The sequence below is a fragment of the Thunnus maccoyii genome, chromosome 4 (assembly GCF_910596095.1).
Source record: "Thunnus maccoyii chromosome 4, fThuMac1.1, whole genome shotgun sequence".
NCBI lineage: Eukaryota > Metazoa > Chordata > Actinopteri > Scombriformes > Scombridae > Thunnus > Thunnus maccoyii.
In genome coordinates this window covers 29154353-29175717 of record NC_056536.1, presented here as the reverse complement: position 1 = coordinate 29175717, position 21365 = coordinate 29154353, and the positions used below count along the sequence as shown (strand labels likewise).

At 37.5% G+C, this 21365-nt stretch overlaps 1 protein-coding gene across 1 annotated transcript; it reads left to right on the top strand.

Annotated features, from left to right (window-relative positions):
* Positions 1-5559: 5559 nt before the first annotated feature.
* On the top strand, positions 5560-15212 carry tspan31 (tetraspanin 31). Its single transcript, XM_042408562.1, has 6 exons — positions 5560-5761; positions 9708-9875; positions 10011-10091; positions 10193-10333; positions 10864-10974; positions 13238-15212. The coding sequence occupies exons 1-6, from the start codon at positions 5699-5701 to the stop codon at positions 13310-13312; spliced, it is 639 nt and encodes a 212-aa protein (XP_042264496.1). The 5' UTR covers positions 5560-5698; the 3' UTR covers positions 13313-15212.
* Positions 15213-21365: the final 6153 nt, after the last annotated feature.

Sequence of the window (21365 nt, the reverse complement as noted above, 5' to 3'; positions counted from 1 at the left end):
GAAGGAGGACTGTGGATTTTGTCCCCCATCACTTATATTGTGTGTAAGTGCATTATGAAGGGATCTTCTAATGATCAGTATGAACAGGAGGGACGATTACAGCAAGAAAAACATGTTTCAATGTGAATCTGAGCTCCTGACTGTTGTTTTAAGACAGACTTGAAAGATTGTGAACTCATCCTTTAATTTAACACTTTAAAAGAGGCCATAGTACTTTAACGTTTGATACTTAAAGTACATTTTGCTGGTAATACATTTACACTTTTTTACTTAAGTAGAATTTAGAATAAAGGGCTTTTACTTTACTGTAACAGAGTATTCTTCGTACAATGTGGTATTGCTACTTTTACCTTAGTAAAGGATCTGAATACTGAGTACTTCCACAGAACATATGCTGCTTCTAGGTAAAAAAATTGTTGCAGATATGACAAAAACATACAGGGAGTGTCACAGTAACATATTGTGTCACATTAACAAGAAACGGTGGGAAGTAGCGATATGAGGAAATGATGTAAAACTGATCAACTTCACATGTAAAGGCCCTGTTTGTCTGAAAGGAAGTGGCTTTTGAGGGCAGTTGCAGATTGGCAGACAGGAAGTGGGCCACACAGCAGGTTTCATCCTGCTGCCATGGCGATGGCTGCTGAGGGATGTTGCCATTGGTTGTCTTGTCCAGAGGCTGACTGATAAATAAATACCACAACAAACTGGCCTCCGGGAGGTGAATTTTAACACTCAGAGTGAAATGAGAAGGAAAATGAACATTGACGGAGTAACACGTCCCCGAAAAAGACAGTAAGACTGACACAGGAAGCACAGAGGAAGACATCAGTCACCTATGTTACCATGTTCCCTTACACCCACTGATAAAAAGAATGACACTCAATCTGATACAAAATCAGCCTTGTCAGTTTCCTGTTTGTCATACCAAGAAACGTATTGTTACTTCAGGTGAGCACAATGAAAATCAAGACCACACGTACCAAATTCAGAAAACATGTCTCACAAATTCAGGCAATATTGTGCGTCCTTCCCTAAACCCAACAACCAAAAGTCAATCACAAAGAGCGGCAGAGCTTATGAAAGAAGAGCTTACCTTGAATACTGTGGAGGTAAACTTTAAGGCCTGAGCGCAGCTGTTGATCCTGGACCCTCTCAAACTGTTTGGAAAGGCGGTTGATTGCACTCTGGAGAGAATCATGCCTCTTTATCTCTGCTTTTATTGCAGTGGAGTTTACCGATTTATTTTGGCTGTTCATCCTGACACATGGATCTGTTGTAAACTGGAGCAAAACCGCTTGTTTCAGCCCATTTGAACTCCCCGGCTGTTTAATTCCACCAAATGATCACGAACTTCAACACACAGGAGCAGCGGAAAAGAAGCAACGGCGGCTCAGACCGGCTGTCTCTCTTTCTCTCTTTTTCTCTCTCTCTCTCGCTCTCTAAACCACAAAAGTCAGCTCACGACAATGTGTGTCTCAGTTTCCTCTGCAGGTTTGAAATGAACTGAATTCACTTCCGTATTTTAAACCGCGATCTTCACTATACAGCAGCTATGACAGTTGTGGTGATCACAGCCTACAGAGGACATAAGACATGCTCTACTGCCATTATGAAGGAAATAATTATGTAAAATAACAATCTATGATGCTCACAGTTTGTGTTTAGGTCTCATGATGAATTAAGATTACAAGACACACTTTAATCTCGATGTGAACAGTAGTGGAAGAAGTGTTCAGATTCTTTATAAAAGTAAAAGTAGAAATACTGCAGTCTAAAAATATCAAAAGTAAAAGTAGTAAAAAGTTATATTATTATAGTATATTATATTGTTTGTTGTTGTCACCAACGTATACATGTGTGCAGCTGATTTTAGATACTTTGGGTAGATTAATAGTAATAGTACTGCATCATATTATATAAGTGTATCGTGTTTTATTATAATAGTAATACACTTTATTATACAGTTCCTTTCACACACTAATGCAGCTCAAAGTGCTACAAATTTAAAAAGAAAACTAAAGAGCAGACAATTTAAACAACAGTTAGAATATTGAAATATATGATTTTATGTAAAATCTTTCATCTGAAAAGTAACTACAGTCGGGGAAGAAGTATTGAGATATTTTACTTGAGTAAAAGTAGCTATATCACCATATAAAAATACTAATATTAAAGTAAAGTTAGTAAAGTAACTAAGTTCTCATTATGCAAAGCGGACCTACTCAGTGTTATATTTTAATATATATATATATATATATATATATATATATATAATGCCTGTAAAAAGTATTTGACCCTACTGGAATTTTTCATGTTTTATTGTTTTATAACATGTCATTAAAGGGGATTTATGAGGCTTTTTTTACACTAATAAACAGAAAAAGACGCTTTGATGTCAAGTTGAAAGCAGATCTCTACAAAAAGGATCTAAATTGTTTATGAATATGAATACATTTCAAGTTTTACACGTAAAATCTAGAACTGAAAAGTAACCAGTAACTTTAGCTGTGAAAATAAATGTACTATAGTGGAGTAGTACAATATTTCCCTGTAAAATATAGTGGAGTGGAAATACTCAAGTAAAGTACAAGTGCCTCAAATTTGTACTTAAGTACAGTACTTGAGTACATAATTACTTTCCACCGCTGTCCGTCACTTTTGTTTTTAAACAGCTGTTTGCACCATCACGGCTGCTATAATCAGCTGAATGCCGACATGATCCCCTGATCTGTATTTAACTCCGATTTATATTTATAAGTGACCCATATTTACAGTTATGAATACACACTGAGCTATTGATCTATCATTAGGCCCCGCAGTGGGTTTCAGGCTGTGATGTCATAAATCTACTGAGCACCTCTGACAGATGACATCATCCTGACCTCACGTACCTTTAAACTGCCTCTAGCGACGAGCAATCAGGCCTTATATCTTCATTATATCCGCTCAGGTTAAAGCAGTTATAATCAATATCAAGATAACAAGATCAAATGACAGTGTGTAATGTGAGAGTCGTAGTGATTCTAAAGTATTTTTGTCAGACACATTTTTCATGATTTTTCGCAAATGCTTGCTTTTATTTCTTGTGAAATACTTTTACCTCCTCAGGCCTCTAAAAATCCTTAAAGTGGAACAGCCTGAGGAGGGAAACGTGTATTTTTGGTTGAACAGCCCCCTAACTCACATTTAGACATGGCTGTGATGTGAGGTCACAAGTTAAAAAAGGTGCCGCTCTAATCGTTTAAACCTCATGACTGTTGAGATTTCAGCTGAAACGGTGAAAAGTGGCTTTCAGAAAGTCATATTTTCTGATCTACAACACCAGTCAAATAGTCTTTAAATTCATTAGTAGTAGAGCAGCTTCATGCTCAACAGACACCGGACGTTACAGGTTTAGACTTCCTGAACTTTAGTAGAGTGTTAAAAAAATAAATGTTATTTAAATAGCGTGTTGTTGTAATTGAATTTATGAGTGAATAAATGACTGCTGATGTCAAACAGAGTTAAAGAGAATTCCTGTCCGTCTCCGTCACGTTGTATGACATACCGAGTCTATGGTGCAATCCTTGTGTAATAAGAGTCCTGTCGTCACTGTGCTTACGCTCACACTTACTGGGAATTCTGCTTTCTAGTTCTGTAATATCATGATCAATGTTTTAATCTTAGTCAGATATAAAGGGGGCAGCACAGTGGTGCCTCACAGCAAGAGGGTTGTGGGTTCGAACCCACCGGCCAGCTGGGTACTCCGGCTTCCTCCCACAGACCAGAAACATACAGGTTAGGTTAACTGGTGGCTATAAATTGCCCGTAGGTGTGAATGTGAGTGTCTCTATACTACATGTTAGCCCTGTGATTGGCTGGTGAGCTGTCCAGGCCTCTTACCCAATGTCAGCTGAGATTGACTTAAGCTCCCCCGTCACCCTCTAGAGGATAAACAGCAAGGTGCAAAATTAACTTTTTTATCCACTAGCTAGTGAATGTTCACATTTTACAGCCACTCAATAGATTACCATTGTTTTTTTCTGGCTGGTGAGTGAAGCAAATCTACTGGCTGGTGCTAGTTTTGTGCCCTGATAAGCAGTAAAGAAAATAGAAGGATGGATAGATTTATTCATTTATTTTAACATTTATGAAATGGAACTCACAACATGTTTTGAAGGAGAGTGATTACACACACATCACGTAGGTGCCAGACTATTAGGAAGCAGCATCAATGAAAAAAGGTAACGTCTTCACACTTACTCCAAGTCATAAAAGTTTGTGAATGTGACAGTTTGACCTGATGAAGATCTGAAAACTTTGTCCAGATTAGACTTTAGTGGCTTGAGGTCAGTGTGCAGGTGTTACTTTTTTTCATTGATACTCACGACATGTTTACCATCCCAAACATAGAGTAACAAGGGTTTGTATACTCACAAATAATAAGATTAATAAAACAGTAAAAGTATTCTAAATGTTAAATTAAATTTAAAGTCTCCCTCCACGCAAAAAAAATATGTTTTTTTCTTGCTCCGTCAGTTGGACGTTTGAGCTTCACTGTGCAGAGTTTAACACTAGAAGGCTGTTTTCACATTTATCTGCTGAAAGTTGAAAGTTTCTCTGAGCTCACTGAAAATCTGATTTTTAGGGATGGGCCTGTGAGCAGGATTTGTGACATCACAACTAGTTTGGAACTAACCCTGGTCCAATATTCAATTTACACTTAAATGGTCATATTTTAGATGTCTATGAGTTGTTAACAGCTCCACCAAATAGTGATTTTCCCTCTAAACTTCTCACATGGTTTAATTTCAACAAATGTTAAAATAAACCAATATTTCATCAAAAATCAAAGATTAGAGAAAAAGTCCAAAAACTTAAAACAGATTTGTGTATCAGAACTTTGTATTTTCTTCTTTCCTCTCCCATTAATCATCTCACAACCCCTCAGATTTATCTGGTGACCCTTTGGAGGGGCCCGACCCCTAGGTTGGGAACCACTGGACTAAACTAGCTAACTGTATATAAAGTAGTTGAAACTAGTTCCACGTCCAGCAGCTACAACAGTAACATGCTGCTCTAACACTGATGCTTCAGTATTAATAATCTAATGATGTCATATATAATAATATATCAGTCAGAGGGACCAAACCACTACTTTTACTGCAATACTTTAACTACATCTACCTCATAATACTTGTGTACTTTTACTTAAGTATCATATTCCATGCTGAACTTTTACTTGTAACATTGCTGTATTGGTACTTTTACTTAAGTAAAGTATCTGAGTACCTCTTCCACCACTGTATATCAGTCAGAGGGACAAAATGAGTACTCTTATTTAATACTTTAAGTACATTTTGCTGATAATACTGATGTACTTTTACTTAAGTAGGATTTTTCATGCAGAACTTTTACATGTAATGGAGTATTTTTACACTGCTGTATTTGTACTTTTACTCAAGTAAAGTATCTGAGTACTTCCTCCACCACTGGTAAACAAATGATTTCACATACAGAAGCAGGATGAGTAAAAAAAATGTTTTTACCTCAGTATAATGACGTTGACGTAGACGTCACGCGTACCGCTGACGTCATCACATACGCCCTCTCCGCTGAGCGAAAACATTTGTGTCTGGAGACGTTAGAGACGCGTTTAGAGACTCATTTGGTACCTTTTCATCAGGCTGAATCCGGCTGCCGGGAGGTTTAGAATATGGTCTGCGGAGGTTTCACCTGTTCCAAAAATGCGCTTTGTTCCCTGAATGTGGTTTATATGGTGAGTGCACAAAATGGATCATCATGCTAAGTTTCAGCTAGCCACGTTAGCTCAGGCTGACAGACAATATTACTGATCATCTCGCCCTTTTTGTCTCCCGTGTCTCTACAGTCTCTTTACAGGTGATTATTGGTATGTACGTGGTTATGATAATTACATGTTTAAAACGCTGACTTTAGCCAACTAGACAGAAATGTAGAAGTAGAGTTGTGTTAGCCTGTTAGCTATCGCCATTATGTGTATAGAAGCTGCTGTTAGCATGGAGGCCACCTGACCTAAAAATGTGAAACTGACCAGAGGTGGAGGAAGTATTCAGATACTTTACTGAAGTAAAAGTACCAATACAGCAATGTAAACATACTTAGCACTGTACTTGCATCAAGTAAGTGCAATACTAAGTATTATCAGCTAGATGTAGTTAAAGTATTGCAGTAAAAGTAGTGGTTTGGTCCCTCTGATTGATTTATTATTATATATGACATCATTAGATTATTAATACTGATTCAGCATTATTGTGTTAGAGCAGCATGTTACTGTTGTAGCTGCTGGACGTGGAACTAGTTTCAACTACTTTATATACAGTTAGCTAGTTTAGTCCAGTGGTTCCCAACCTAGGGGTCAGGCCCCTCCAAAGGGTCAGTAGATAAATCTGAGGGGTCGTGAGATGATTAATGGGAGATGAAAGAAGACATCTGAAATGTGACCCTGACTACACACTGCTATTTGTAAGACGTCAAAAGCTAAAAAGGTTGGAAACCACTGGTTTCATCTTTAACAATGTGTTGTATTTTAAAAGCTTGTTATATTATCCAATGTGTCAAATCTTCATCTGAAAAGTAACTAAAGCTGTTAAATGAATGTAATGGAGTAGAAAGTACAATATTTCCCTCTGAGATGTAGTGGAGATTGTACTTAAATACAGTACTAAAGTAAATGTACTTCCACCACTGGAATTGACAAGCTTGACCCGGCTGTCATCTCTATTCTTTGTCTGTTATCAGCTCGGTTTGTCACCGGGTTTGTCACAACAAAGATTGAATCAGCTCATTTCTTCAGATAGTTGTGTGTTGAGACAGTCAACATGTTGGCTTTAACTCGACCAACATAAACTCACTGTGATTTGTTGATTACACTGAGATACCAAAAAAAACAAAAAAGAAAGAAACCTCTGTGCTTCCTGCACTAATGACATCCAGTAAAATAATACCTTTATAAAACTAAATACTGCGACAGACTGAGAGCAAACTTCATGGTAAGTTTTAAAGCTGTAGTGTGTGTGTGTGGTTTTGTAAGTACAGTACTTGAGTAAATATACTTAGTTACATTCCACCACTGTCCAGTACATCAACACCACTAAATACAACCTTGAAAAGAATCACAGACAACACTAAAACAACTAAAGTTTCCATAAAACACTTTTAAGTGAGGTCGTATTTATTGCAGAGCTGTTGTGTGGCGTCATGTCGTTTCAGGTGTTTCTATTGTTCTTGTTCCAGCTGTTATTATGCCAAGTTATTACAGATGTGTCGTTAACAGTTAGTGGAGCCTCCCTTCATTTAGTTCAGTATAGTTAATGTTTGCCAGCGAACAACAGCACATTAATGCTTTACTGATCCGTCGTGTCTTCGTTAAAGCGACATTAACGTTTTGGTTTATATTTATATATTAGTGGATTGATAGTACCGCTGCAACGTCTGTAAATTAAATCTGCAACTATTTGGATGATCGACTAATCATTTTAGTCCTTTTATAAGCAGAAATGCTAAATATTTCCTGGTTGCAGCTTCTCATATTTGAAGATTTGAAGTTTTTCGATGTCGTACACGACAGATTTCGGACCGTTGATCAGAAGAAATAAGATGTTTGGTGACGTCACATTGGGGGCTAAGATATCGTGACAGGCATTTTTCACTATTTTCTGACACTTAACAACCAAAATGATAAATTTAGAAAATAATGTCAGTTGATAGAAAGCTAATTTATTACTATTTTGATAATAAATGAATTGTTTATGTTGTATTTCGAGCCAAAAATGCCAAATATTTGCTGCTTTTTCTCGTCTTCTGTTACCGTAAAGTGAATTTGAAAGCTGTGGGGAAACTGTGACGAGCATTCTCCATTATTTTCTGACTACTTATAGACCAAACTATTCATTAATTAATAAATAAAATAACTGGCAGATCAGTCAGTAATGAAAATAATTGCTAGATGCAGCCCTGTTGTTGTGTTGTGATACTATCACGCAGGGTTTTGATTATTGTCTTGATAAACAGAGTTCTCGTCATACGGGTTGCATTGCAGTTAAGCTTACTAATGACTGTGGAGTTAAATGAAACGTATAGTGAATGCCTCTGATTGTGTGTCTGCGTATCTAATAATTCAGTCAGAGGCCATAATGTACTTAGAGTTCAGTTACATAACTGAAACTATCAAGTCATTAGAGTCAGAGGTGATAACGTCTGTCTCTTACCCGCCGTGTTAATTGTATTTTAAAGTCTGTCCTGTATGAACTTTGGATCAGACTCAGTAGTAAAACTGGCTCTGCGTAGATTTCCTGCCTTTGTGACACACTGGTGAGAAGAGTAAAAACCCCGGGAGAGCTCGTACAGAGTGTGCTGAAAGAAGCGCTCGAGACACGACCCACCCGGTCAGAAAACATTGGAACGCGCGCACACATGTCACCGATCATGTTGTCGACGGCTGAGTCACCGCGGCTGTCACGAGGGCGATGTCGACGCTGAGGCGTAAAATCAGGACAAACAGCAGTGACAGAAAAACACACAGACAAATAATTCCTCCTCCCTTCTGCTGATTAAACAGTCGATTTTTATATAAATGCAGCCATTTTTTATTCATTTAAGGCTGCGACTAACGGCTGTTTTCATTATCGATTAACCTACTGTTTAATTTCTCAATTAATCTATTAATTATTCTGTCTGTAAAACGTCAAAAATTGTGAAAAATGCCTGTTAGAATTTACAAAAGTCAGTTCAAAACCTGATAAATAATAAGACAAAGAAAAACAGCTGGACTTTAGTTCATGTTTGGCATTTTTGCTTGAAATATAACTTGAACGATTAATCAATTATCAGAATAGTTGCTGATTGAATAACCTTTGATTGATTAATCAACTAATATGACATTATTACAGATGATAATAAACAGAATATCTTTGAGAAAATAAGTTGTAAAGGACATTATAGCTGCAACTAACCATTATGTTCATTGTCGATTCATCTGAGGATTATTTACTTGATTAATCGATTAGCTGTTTGTTGTATAAAATGTCCATCGTTGTTTCTAAAGGCCTGAAGTGCAACTTTAACTGTCTTGTTGTGTCCTGATCAACAGTTTAATATCATAGAAGACTAAAGAAACCAGAACATTTTCATATCTGAGAAGCTGAGAACCAGAAAATTTGGACGTTTTTGCTTCATAAATGACGTCGTTATTATATCACAGAACACCGGTAAAACACACAACCAGCACAGACCTTCTTCATCAGTTTATAACAGATAATTGTGTAATTCATCTTTATTAAAAATTGTAATTTATACTGTTAAAAGTAATCGACCAAAGAAAGAAAGAAAAAAAAAAGGGGAGGCAAAACATGACAGTGAGCTCATTGTTTTTAATTAGTCACAGACGGTGAAAGAAAGTAGAAACCGTCCAGGATCCGGTCGTCTTATGACACAAAACCACGTGAAAAATCACAAATGTTGAACTTTTAATCCTCCTGTTTCTTTCTCCGACTGCTGCTTCACCTGCGTTATTTACTTTGCTGATAATCACAGAGCTGCACACCGAGTGTCGACGGTGTTATGTGGTGTCTGCGGTGATCAAAAAACTCCGTGACCATGTGATCTCGCTCTGCCTCAGCTGACTCTGGTTTTTAACTTCTCCTTTCCCTCTCCGCTCTCTCTCTCCCCTTCTTCTCCCTTTTCAGCTGGTGGGGCTGCTGCTGATCGGCGTAGCGGCATGGGGGAAGGGGTTCGGCTTGGTGTCGAGCATCCACATCATCGGAGGGGTCATCGCGGTGGGCGTCTTCCTGCTGCTCATCGCCATCGTCGGGCTTATCGGAGCGATACACCACCACCAAGTCATGCTGTTCTTTGTATCCTTTCTCTTTGTCTAGTAAATCCCCCACCCCCTCTCCCCTCCTCTTGCATTAAAGCACCAGTGAAGTTTGATACAATAGATGTTGTTCTCTAAATGTTAATTTATTACTTCCTTGACACGTCGCTCCCAGTACATGGTCATTCTTTTTATCGTTTTCCTGTTCCAATTCGGAGTTTCCTGTTCCTGCTTGGCGATGAACCGCGGGCAGCAGGTGAGTGAGGGAACAGCCTTTTTTAACCGCTGCATCCACATGATAGTTATGATTTTTATTTTACTTAATCTATTGTCCTGTTTGCCCCCCCCCCCTCCCAGGTGACACTTCTGAACTCTGCTTGGGGAATGTTGGAAAATAAAACCAAGACAGACCTGGAGAGCCAGCTGAACTGCTGCGGGCTGCTCAACGTCACCGACAGCCAGAAGCAGTTTGATACGGATTTGCAAGACTGCCCTGCTGTAAGTCTTAAAGATCCGGTTTTACTCTTAATTCACATCCTTTTAATCTTAAAAATCATAACTTTGTCAAACCAGAACACACAGACATCCTTAACACACAGTGTAAAAGTCAACATCTGCCCTCAACAAAGATGTCTGCAGTCTGTTAAGGATAAGACGCTCCTTATAACTTGAGATCTTGGTCTTTTTCTCCAGTAAAACCTATTTTTTCGCAACCCTGATGAATATTTGTTCCGTATTGAAAACTTCTGGACAGAAAGACCCCAAAAAAATACATTTCTAACTTGTCCTTAGAAGAAAAAACAACATGAAATGCCTGTTTGACACATATTTACACGATATATCCTATTAAATCACCTAAGCTTAACCGGAATCGGTTAAAAGTAGGCCACTTTCTGTCGTTCTCAGAATAGATTTCGGGTAGCTAATACTGGCTCAGCTGACAGACCGTTGACTCACGCTGCTGAAGACTAAAGGCCTTGTCTTCTTCTTCTTCTTCTTCCTCTTCTTCTTTTTTTTCCCCCCTCCAGTTATGCAAAAAGCAGAGTTCCTGTTACACCTGCGGGGATATGATGCTGCATCATGCAACGGAGGCGCTGAAGATCCTCGGGGGCGTCGGACTCTTCTTCAGCTTCACAGAGGTCGGTGTCGGGTCTGCACACCTACATCTGATGTTTCGTTCACTAGTTTTAATCCGCTCTTATCAGTCTCATAAAGGAGAAGAGAGTTTATTGATCCGCACTAACTTGACTGATGATTGTAGGCGGTCAGAAAAACTGTTCAAAGTTCAGTTTTCGTCAATCAAATCATCCGGTAATCACATGGTTGACGGTTTGATTCTCTCCTCCTGCTCAAATACCCTTTATCATCAACTAAAGCTCAACAATTTAGGTAAAAGTTTTTGTTAATCGCCACACGTTCCGGTGCAGTGTACATAAACCAGACATTTTTAGGCTTCAAGCAGACAACAAAGAGATTAGAAGATAAGAATTAATTATGCAACATAAACTGACAAATATACTTTTTTATAATAGAAATATTTCTGTCCAATATCGCTATAATTGAATCTCCAGGCCCGTATATGTCGTCTCCATAGATTTAAACAAGATGTGTTTGTACAAAGCCTAATTGATCTTGTTTGTACATTAATAGAATCAGATAAAAACGATGCAGCTTGTTGACTTCCTCCCCGGGGTTCACTCAGTCGGAGGGAAAGTCAACATATAATTAAACTTAAAATGGATCCATTTAGCCCACATTAATTATATTATTACATTAGTTATATACTGATATTACTCAGTAATATTCTAGTTTAATTAAGACTTTCAAAGGTGGCGTTTCATTTAGTGATAACAGCTGCATTGGTAGGTTTTGTGACAGTAACTGTATCTCAAATACAAACTACAGATTAATTATAAGCAGAACTGAACAGATAGTTTGTTCAATCTGGAAAACTGATGAAATTAAACATCCTCAAAGCAGTTGCAAAATAAAAAGCCCCTGATTTTTCAAAAAAACAGCTGCAGGAAAACCACAGAATACAAAAAATAACAACTGAGTCTTTGATAAAAACTATTTCTGTGTAACTGCTGCTATTATATATATACTGTATATAATTAGTTTGTATTATGGAATTGGGACACAGCAAATGTTTGATGTCGGACTGACAGAAAGTGAGTTTAAAGCGAGTCTGACTGGCAGATACTGACAGCTCTGTAGCAGCTCTGTAGCCGTCTGTTGTTTACACGCTAACACTGCACAGCTTCCTGTCAGGAATCGACTTGAGAGATCACCTAGATTGTTTATGTCAGTCTGTAATCAACAAAAAGACTCAGCCCACATAAAACTGAACGGTGTTTCCTCTTCCCCGCAAAACCGTCTTTGTGAACGTAAATTGCACGGAGAGAGAGACCTCATTATCAGACAACATTAGGGATTTTTTTTTTTTTGTGGTTTCGACAACTCACAGAATTTACATTTATGAGCTACGGCTGAGTAAATCTGTCATTATAGCTGCTGAAATCAACAGTCACCAGCGTTACTTCCTACTGTTTGTTAAATGGGACACATTTCTACATTTATATTTATATTCTTGGGCTCTACTGGAATGTCTTTACATTATTTACAGTAAAAATCTCCTTATTTATCTTATACTGGCTCTTTATGCAGCCCTTCAGTTCAGCCTCTGTCTGAAACAGGCTGTTTTACTTCCTGTCTCTTTTATAGCTGCGTCGACAAACAGCAGTAGTCGAATTTCACTTCTTTTTCTCGTTCTTTACTTTAGATATAAACTTTTCAAATACTCTATACATGTTTGAGCCCGGATCAGATCCAAAATTTGCGAGCGGACAACGCAAACAACCCGTGGAACAAACTTAAGACAGCTTTTTGTGGGCATGCACGAAAGATCTGACGTCAGTTCGATGTGGCTGTGAAATGTTGGATAAATTGTTTCAGATTTTGATCCATTTGGTCCTATAACATTTGGAAAGTCTAGAAGAGCTGCACGATTAACACCCAGCACGGGAATCTCGTACCCAACATGAGATTTGAAAACTCTGTATACTGTGAAAATACAGAGAGATTTACCTGGCTGTGAGGCTTAATCAGCATAGTGTGAACTCGTTTGGCAAGGGCTTGAATGTAACGGCCATTAATTTATATGTAAAAGTTCAGAACTGCAGGTTTAACATAGACATCTGACATTATAACAGTGTATCAATGACAGAAAATCACAAAAAGCAGATTTGTCCCCTTCAAGACATAATTAAAACTACGTTCAAACTCGTTCAAGTTGCGATTTTGATATAAAAACAGTCCTATCTGAACCCAAACTGCTGCATTTATCTTTTTTTTTTCTTTTTTTAATGTCCTTGTCTGATGTTTGCAATCCTTCGCTCACAGATCCTGGGAGTTTGGCTCGCCGTGCGCTACAGGAACCAGAAGGATCCACGAGCAAACCCGAGCGCTTTCCTATAGTCTGGCCCCCCCCAGACGTAGGCGCAGCGCGGCAGAAGCGGTTTTAGACACACACTGGTACACATAGAATCATGCACATCTAGAGGCGCATCAGGATTATATGCCTGATGTACCTCACCAACAATCACAACAACAACAACAACAACAACAACAACAACAAAGAATGGACAAGCGCATGCAGCACCTGACAAACACTGAAAAACACACAACACACACCTTCACCTGAGACTGAGAAGCTACAGCAACACCTGTCACCTGTCCGGAAATCCCTCTCCCTCCTCCTCCTCCTCCTCCTTCACTCCAGACCTCAACCTGGAAGAACTGGATACTCGTGTATGAAAGGATGACTTGTAATACCGATATCGGTATCGCGACCCAGCCTTGATTCGAGCGCCAGATCTCTCCGGATTGCGGCTTGCTAGTTTGCGACGAGACATCTCTCTGCATGCGTCCCACGCCTGCGCAGACAAACGGCCTCTTTGCTGATTTCATTCCACAACCAAATGACTGTGCGGTGTCCAAAAATTAACTTGTATGCACCTTGAATATCTCTCTCTCTCTCTAATGTAGTGCCACAACAGATATATTCCTCTGGTCAGTGCTATCAGTGATGTGTAGAGCTGTGTACCCAAACATGTCCAGTGTGAGGAGGCTACTTTTTTTCAGCTGAGTGAGGAGGAGGAGGGGGGAAAGAAAGATACACACTGGACATGTGGTGTAAAGTAGTTTTTTTGAAATGTCTGTAAATGTGGGTTTGTTTTGTTTTTTTTTCCAGATGCCACAAATGCCGGGATTTAACAGTCTTAGGAAGCAAGATTAGATTTTTAGGTGACGTAGTTGCTAGTCAATCAGGTTCAAATATTTATGAACTGTAACTGAGCCAACTAACTTTTAACAGTCAGAGATATAAAGAATGCCAACGGACTGCAGACTCGATGTTGTACATAATCTTTAAATACTGTAGTTCACAAAAAAAAATAAATAAATAAAAAAATCATTCTCGATGCATTTTGCCATGTAGTTGCCCCTCTAGCTGGGAGGTTTGCCTGCATAGATGAGGTCTTCGAAGACCACGACAATAATCCACCCCCCCCCCTCCTCTCCTGTATTTAATATGTTCCTTTGTGTCGCACAGTGATGTCGCTTAGTATAGTTTCTGGTAGTAGAAAAGTGGAATCAGGTACGTATCATTACCTCCTGTGTAACTGGAAGAAATTACAAAAAATGTTTAAAAAAAAAAAAAAAAAAATTAACATGAAATAATTTTGGCCAAAACTGCTTATCGCAAACCCAGTTTTGTTTTTATAGTGTTAATTGTGAAATTGTGCTCTTTTGCAATTCTTTTTTTTTTTTTTTTTTGTATTTTTGGAAAACAATAATTCTTTTGTGTAATTATTTTGTTTTCTTAATCGTATTCTCCGTTGCCATGGGCTCTTCTTTTTTTTTTTTTTTTTCATTCATCAGTGTTAAATGCTTTGTAAAAAAGAACTTGTTAAATATTTAAGTTAAGTTGGATGATGCACATTAGGCTTAAGTTAAGTTGTAGTTTTGATGATATAACTTTGCTGCCTAACTCGATGTTTGACATTTCCTGTAGAGAAATCACTGCTCATTAGTTCTCTCTTTTTAAGATGTGTTTCTCTTTTTGGATCTTTTAACTTAAGGACTAACACGAACTGTAATTGTCTTACTTGAACCTGTCAACTACGCCGATTATGGATTTCCTTGCTGCTGGTTTGGAGTTACCGCTGGTGTAAACAAGCATTTTGACAGATCTTAAGCATTATTATGCCATATATATTACACCTCACTTTGAATTTGTGTGCACTTGTTATTCAAATGTATCTTGAATTTTTGAGACTTAATTTTACAAATAATAAAACCTCAAATTGGAAACTTTTTTTACCTTGAGTCATTGTTTAAAGATCCAGACATGTTTTAAAAATACTCTGCTTTGAATAAGAATTTGTGTCTTTCTTTGTTTTTTAAATTACTTAAACTCCTTCTCCCTCTTTGAAAGATCCACAAATATGCAAATATTTTTAATTTCAATAGTTTAACTGCGGGACACAAGAAGTCTCCAACTTCACCGTAAAGTAAGTTTCATACTGGATCATGATTGGCTCCAAACTAGTTGTGATGTCACGTTTTAAACTCATTTAAGGTGACAAACTTTCCCGCTTCAACCGATGTGAAAACTTGTCTTCTAGTATTAAACTCTGCACAAACATCAATCTGCACAGTGAAGCTTAAACATTGACAGAAAATTAACACCAATTATTTTGATGATCAATTAATCATGTTGAGTCATTTTTTTAAGAGAACAATGCTAAAATTTTGTGGTTCCAGCTTCTTAAATATAAATATTTTCTGGTTTCTTGAGTCTTCTATGATGGAAAACTGAATATCTGGGTTGTGAACTGTTGATCAGACAACAACAAGACAGTTAAGGTTGCACGTTGGGCTTTGGGAAACAGTGATGGACATTTTTTAGAACAAACATATAATCGATTAATTGTGAAAATAATAGACAATAAGGAGAATATTGGATAGTTGCAGCCATAATGTCTTTTACAACTTTCCAGATTCAAAGTTGATCCCCAAATTGCTTATTTTGTCATCTGTCATAATATTATATCAAAGTTACATTTCTTACTTTCTAACCAGCTTATTGACAACATAATAGACAGATTGATTGATAATAATCATAAATAATCATTAGATGCTGTCCTTTATCTCTTAGTGTGTCTTTTTAGAAAATACACCCTGAATTTCACTTTGAAGTTTGGCTACAAACATCATGTGAAAATATTTGCAAAGTATTAAAAATATTGTTTATGATATATATGATATATTTTTTTTGTTTTGTTCTGGTGATGATTTAAAAATACTTTCAGATAATATTGAAAAGTAAAACATAAAACTTAAAATGTGGTTCGATGTAAATAAATTATCATTAAATTTGAGTTAAACCAGAACCATAATATCTTTAGATGGAGTTAATATTGAAACGGTATCTGAAATTACAGTTTTTTGGTGTAATTTTAGACCATAAACTCTCCTGTAAACTTCACACAGCTTATATAAGGGTAAAAGCATCCAAAAGACTGGATTCATGGCAACAAACCAACAGACTCAAGTTTCAAGTCAGGGGCAATAAAATTGAAAGATTTAGCGGAATTACAGTAAAATTACAGTAAAAACACTCTTAAAAACTGTTATGTTTAGAGCCAAAAAACAGATTATTACTTGAAAAAAGTAGTTTGTGTTTGTACATGTACTATATTGAAATACAGATGTTCAAATATTATTTCAGTTCAAGAAAATGTGTAGAGACCAAATATTTGGACAACATGAACTAAATGTTTATGTTTCGTCTTCCATCTTTGGTCGTATAAGAGTGTTATGATGTAAATACATGAGGAAAGTACTGGCATGTTGTTATTTAGAGAAGAGGGCTGGTAATATAAGATTCTCTGTCTCCCTGTTTCTCTTCAATCATGGAATATTACTATTATTAAGCTTAATTTACTCAGGAAATCTCATTGACATCAAGATCTCTTCTGCATTATACACAAGATCACAATAAGATGATTCATTCACAAAACAGTCATCACACAGAACCCTGTCACCGATATCTGAGACAGTGTGTATTATTTCAGTACATAAAACACCTAAAATACACATAAAGGAACAAATATATGTGGTTTGCATTTGAATGGCAACACTGTACTTTAAAACACTTTGTCACAGTTGAAATACGGATCATGCAGGCTGCACATTTTAATTAGTCATTACAATATTGTTGAGTTATTACATTTTTTAACAATAAAGTTGGCACTAAAGTCATAATCTAATAACTTGCACACAAAATGTAATAACTTTTTGGCAGATTATTGCATCACTTTTTATTACATTATGAGTTTCAAAAGTCCCTCAGAGGAACAAGTGTCTCTAACTTTAAACTGTGCTGCAGTTCAATTCAGTATTAAGGTGCCTGAAACCAGTCTGTCCCAGTTCAGAGTTTTTATGAGGAACTTTTAAAAGCCAACCTGCTCAGTGATCTGGTGTCATGGTTATTAACTGTGAGGAACAGTAAGGATGTTAAATAACTTTGATAACAAGGTTTTATAAATGAAGGCACAGGTACTCTGATGTCTTCTAGATGTCAGTGACGACCATCCTGCCTTTTCATATAACTCACAGCGGTGAGTCAGATAGCTGTCTGCTGTAATATTAATAATAATAAAAACTTTATTGGTATAGCACCTTTCATACAGGGGATGTAGCTCACAGTGTTTTACAATAAAGAGAAGATAAAAACAGGCAAATTAAAACAAGTGCAGATACTGTGAGATAAAAACCAAGCAATCAAATGAATAACAAACATCAAATGTCACTGTGGCAGAAAGCAGCAGCATGAGCATCAGGATATCTGCATAATCCAGTGTGGACAGTATGTTAGATTGTATAATGTGTTGTGAAAAGAGTCACAAGCTCTGTTCCAGTACAAGAATTTTTAGTTTTTAAGCGAGATGTTCGACATGAGTTTTGTATCTGCTGTCCAACCAGATTCCTAGTTAAATATTTATAGTGTTGTACTGTGTCAATTAGTTATCAATTTAGAGCATTGCGGGCTGCAATCAATAACTATGACAAATAAATTCATCACAAATACACACATACATACATAAACACATAAAAAATGCCACTGTTGAAAACAACACAATAACACAACTTAAAGGTTTCTGCAGTCTGAGAAGCTGTGGGAACATCAGTGGTTTGTTCTCTTGTGAAACGCACATTTAATCTTTTTAGAAGAAACTTTAAATCAAACAGAAAGAGTCTGCAGATCACGGAAAGCAGACTGCAGTATGTTGTGACAGACTGTAGCTTATATTTTATGATGGAAGTTTGCACTGAAGTGAAGAAAAAAAAAAAAGAATAAAAATAAATTGTGTTAAGACTTGTTGGCACCACTTTTCACCACATGGTGTCAGTACAGAGTCTCTGCAGCTGCCATTTCTTTCTCCACCGTTGGTCAGACTCTCTGTTATTTCAGTCCAGCTCTGACACCAGTAAATACCTCAAGACAAACAAGGAATTCATCAACAGAGGCGTCTTTTTCTAGTGACTCTTATCACACAGATTGATTGCATCCGAGCTGAAGGCAGATAGCATCGACCTGGCAGCTGTAAAATTAATTTACTCAAGCAGTAGGTTTTGATTCCCTGTGATATTACTTCAGAAGGCCATTAATCCCTTCAACTGGGATGCGTCCAGTAATATGGGGGTGGGAGGGAAGGGAAGGGAAGGGAGGAGCAGAAGGAGAGCTCAAGTACAACCCTAATGGGGGAAAATAGAGACAACACACAAAGAAATGATCCTGATACCTTTCAACCAAGGTTGTCCTAGATGAGGATAAACTGCTCCTCTGCCCTTCTCTTAATGGCCCGTGGCAGACTGTCACCATCGCCGGTGCCCCCCCTTCACGAAAGGCGTGACCTAGTCTCTGGCGTTGCGTACACCCTGCCGGGAAGCCCCCGCAGATTCATTTTCCTGAGACGCAGGAACATTTATGTAAGTGAAATATGCCTGGTAAGGGCTTTAGGGGTCTTGAGTGTTGTCTGGTGGCAGCATTTTGGAAACTGCACCGCAATATCGCATCCCCTATCCTGTCAGCGTGCTCTCCTGAGGGCCCGATGCCAGTCCCCACCACCCTGTGATGCATGTCCATATGCTGGGTGTATTAGCTCGGAGAAGCTATGGAGAATCGCACCAACAGGGATGACCATCTGTCCTCTTACAGATATAGCATGGGCTCTGCGAGCGCGTGAAGACAGGATCTTAAAACATTTGGTCCATTATATCACAGCACTGTGGTGAATGGGTTTTACAAGGGCTTGTCCTTTAAGCAGAACTAATTATGTATAGCTTTTCAGCATGGGGCATGATAAGGCATTCAAATCAATAGAGCCTAATAATAGAGCCTTTTCCAGTGGAGGAATATTAGATATTTTATTTAAGTAAAAATACCAATATTCCACTCAAGAAATACTAAATTACAAATAAAAGTCCTGCATACTGAAAGGATAGCTTCACAATTTTTCAAGTCTGTTGTAAAACAATTGTCAGGTGCCAGAATTAACATTGAAATAGGTTTTTTAGATTAGATTATTTTTATTTCAAACATGTTAAAATAGCAAAATAAAATATATAGGCAGCGAAACAAAACAAAAAAACAAAAATAACAGCAAACTTTCAGTAAGCAACACAAATAATAACCTTTCAATGTTCGAAAAAGGCGTAGGATGAAAGAACTTTAGTCCTACCCCCCTCTTCTTTTATACTTAATTGATCAAATCAAAGCCAAAAAAGCATTCAAAACAACACGAGAGAATAAATATAACTTGCATAGAAACAATAACACAACTCAAAAAGACACACTGTACTAAATCATATTAATCCAGTCCATCTCTTTGCTCGTCCATTCTATATCTGTTCAATATGTTGTTTTTAAAAATTAGTTTAAACGTACTTAATGTTCTACATGTTTTCATTTATTCGCTACAGTTGTTCCTTAGATTAACTCCCTTTGTTGTGATACAATGAAGTTTTGCATTTGTCTTCACTAATTGTTTTTTTGAACATACATATTCCTCGGAAATCATATTTACCTCCCCTCATTTTTTTGCTTTTGCTGTAATTTTTCCTTCTGTTCAAACTGGCCATTAGAAGATCAAATCATAATCCACTTACAATGGAAATGATGGGCGACAAAATCCACAATCCTCATTTTGAGCAAAGATGTATGTTAATCTGAAGATAATGTGATTATTTCACTGATTGTTTCCATGTGTGCTGATCATCAGTTCCCATATGGAGATAGGAAATGTGTATATTGGTTGTTTTTTTGTTTTTTTTACAACAGCTGCATCCAACATCAATAGTGGGAGTTTCCTCTGACACTGGGAACAGGAGCGCTGAAGATGAACCCGTGTGGTGGTTTTAATGGGTCTGTATCTGGGATCTAGATTCTTCTCACAGCTCCGCGAGGACAAGCGAGAAGGCAAATCATTCTCATCAGCGAAGGGAGACAAACAGGTCAATATTGCCTATCAATAATGAAACAGAGCAGGGATGCGTGTTGTCAGTCGTCAGATGAGAAAAGGCGGCACAGGTGATGTGAGGATTAATTCAGAGCGTTCATGTTCTTAAGAGGTATTCATGTTTTTAAAAAAGCACTTAAATCTTTCATACCTCAACCTCCATCTGAGTTCATTAATGGTCAATCACCAAATTCTTTTTATATAATGGTGTTACACTTTATTAATGCAGAAACCCGAGGAACTTGTGTAAAATTAATACAGTAATAAGACAAGATCCATGTGGCCACTTATACTGAAAACCTTTAAGTTTGTATTCAGGTTTTTATTCATAAGTCTGAAATTAAAGTAAAATATGTCTCTATTTCTTGGTTTATAACAACTTCCAATTTATACAAATGATCATGTATGTTACATGTTGGAGGAAGGTTCCCAAACTGGGGGTCGGGACCCTACAATGGGTCACAAGACACATTGTAGAGGTCGGTAAAGTGATCAATAGAAGAGGAAAGCAGATAAAACATTGAGGTTCATGTTTCGTTCTTTACCTTGGAAACAGAACAAACAAGGTCCACTCAAAAGCTGTTGTTCTGGAGCTTTTGGTTGTATCACATGAGCTTCCTCAGCAGATGGAGTTGCCCCGTTGTCATGGATTTGCAAATGTTTAAATGTCTTCTCGTCCATGTCGACTCCAAAGTTTGAGCCGTGACAACAGGCCAGCTCCATCTGTTGAGGAAGATCATGTGATGAATGATGATTGATTGAAAGCTGCAGAACAGCTACTAAATGGACGTTGATGTGAGACTGTTCTGTAGAAAAAAAAATATTTCTTTCACATCAAATTATGCTTTTTTTTCTTTTAGATTTTCCTCAAATATAGCCTGAAGCTCGACATGTTCCCGATCAGATTCATAACTTTGTTGTCCTTTTTTTCCAAACTGTAATTT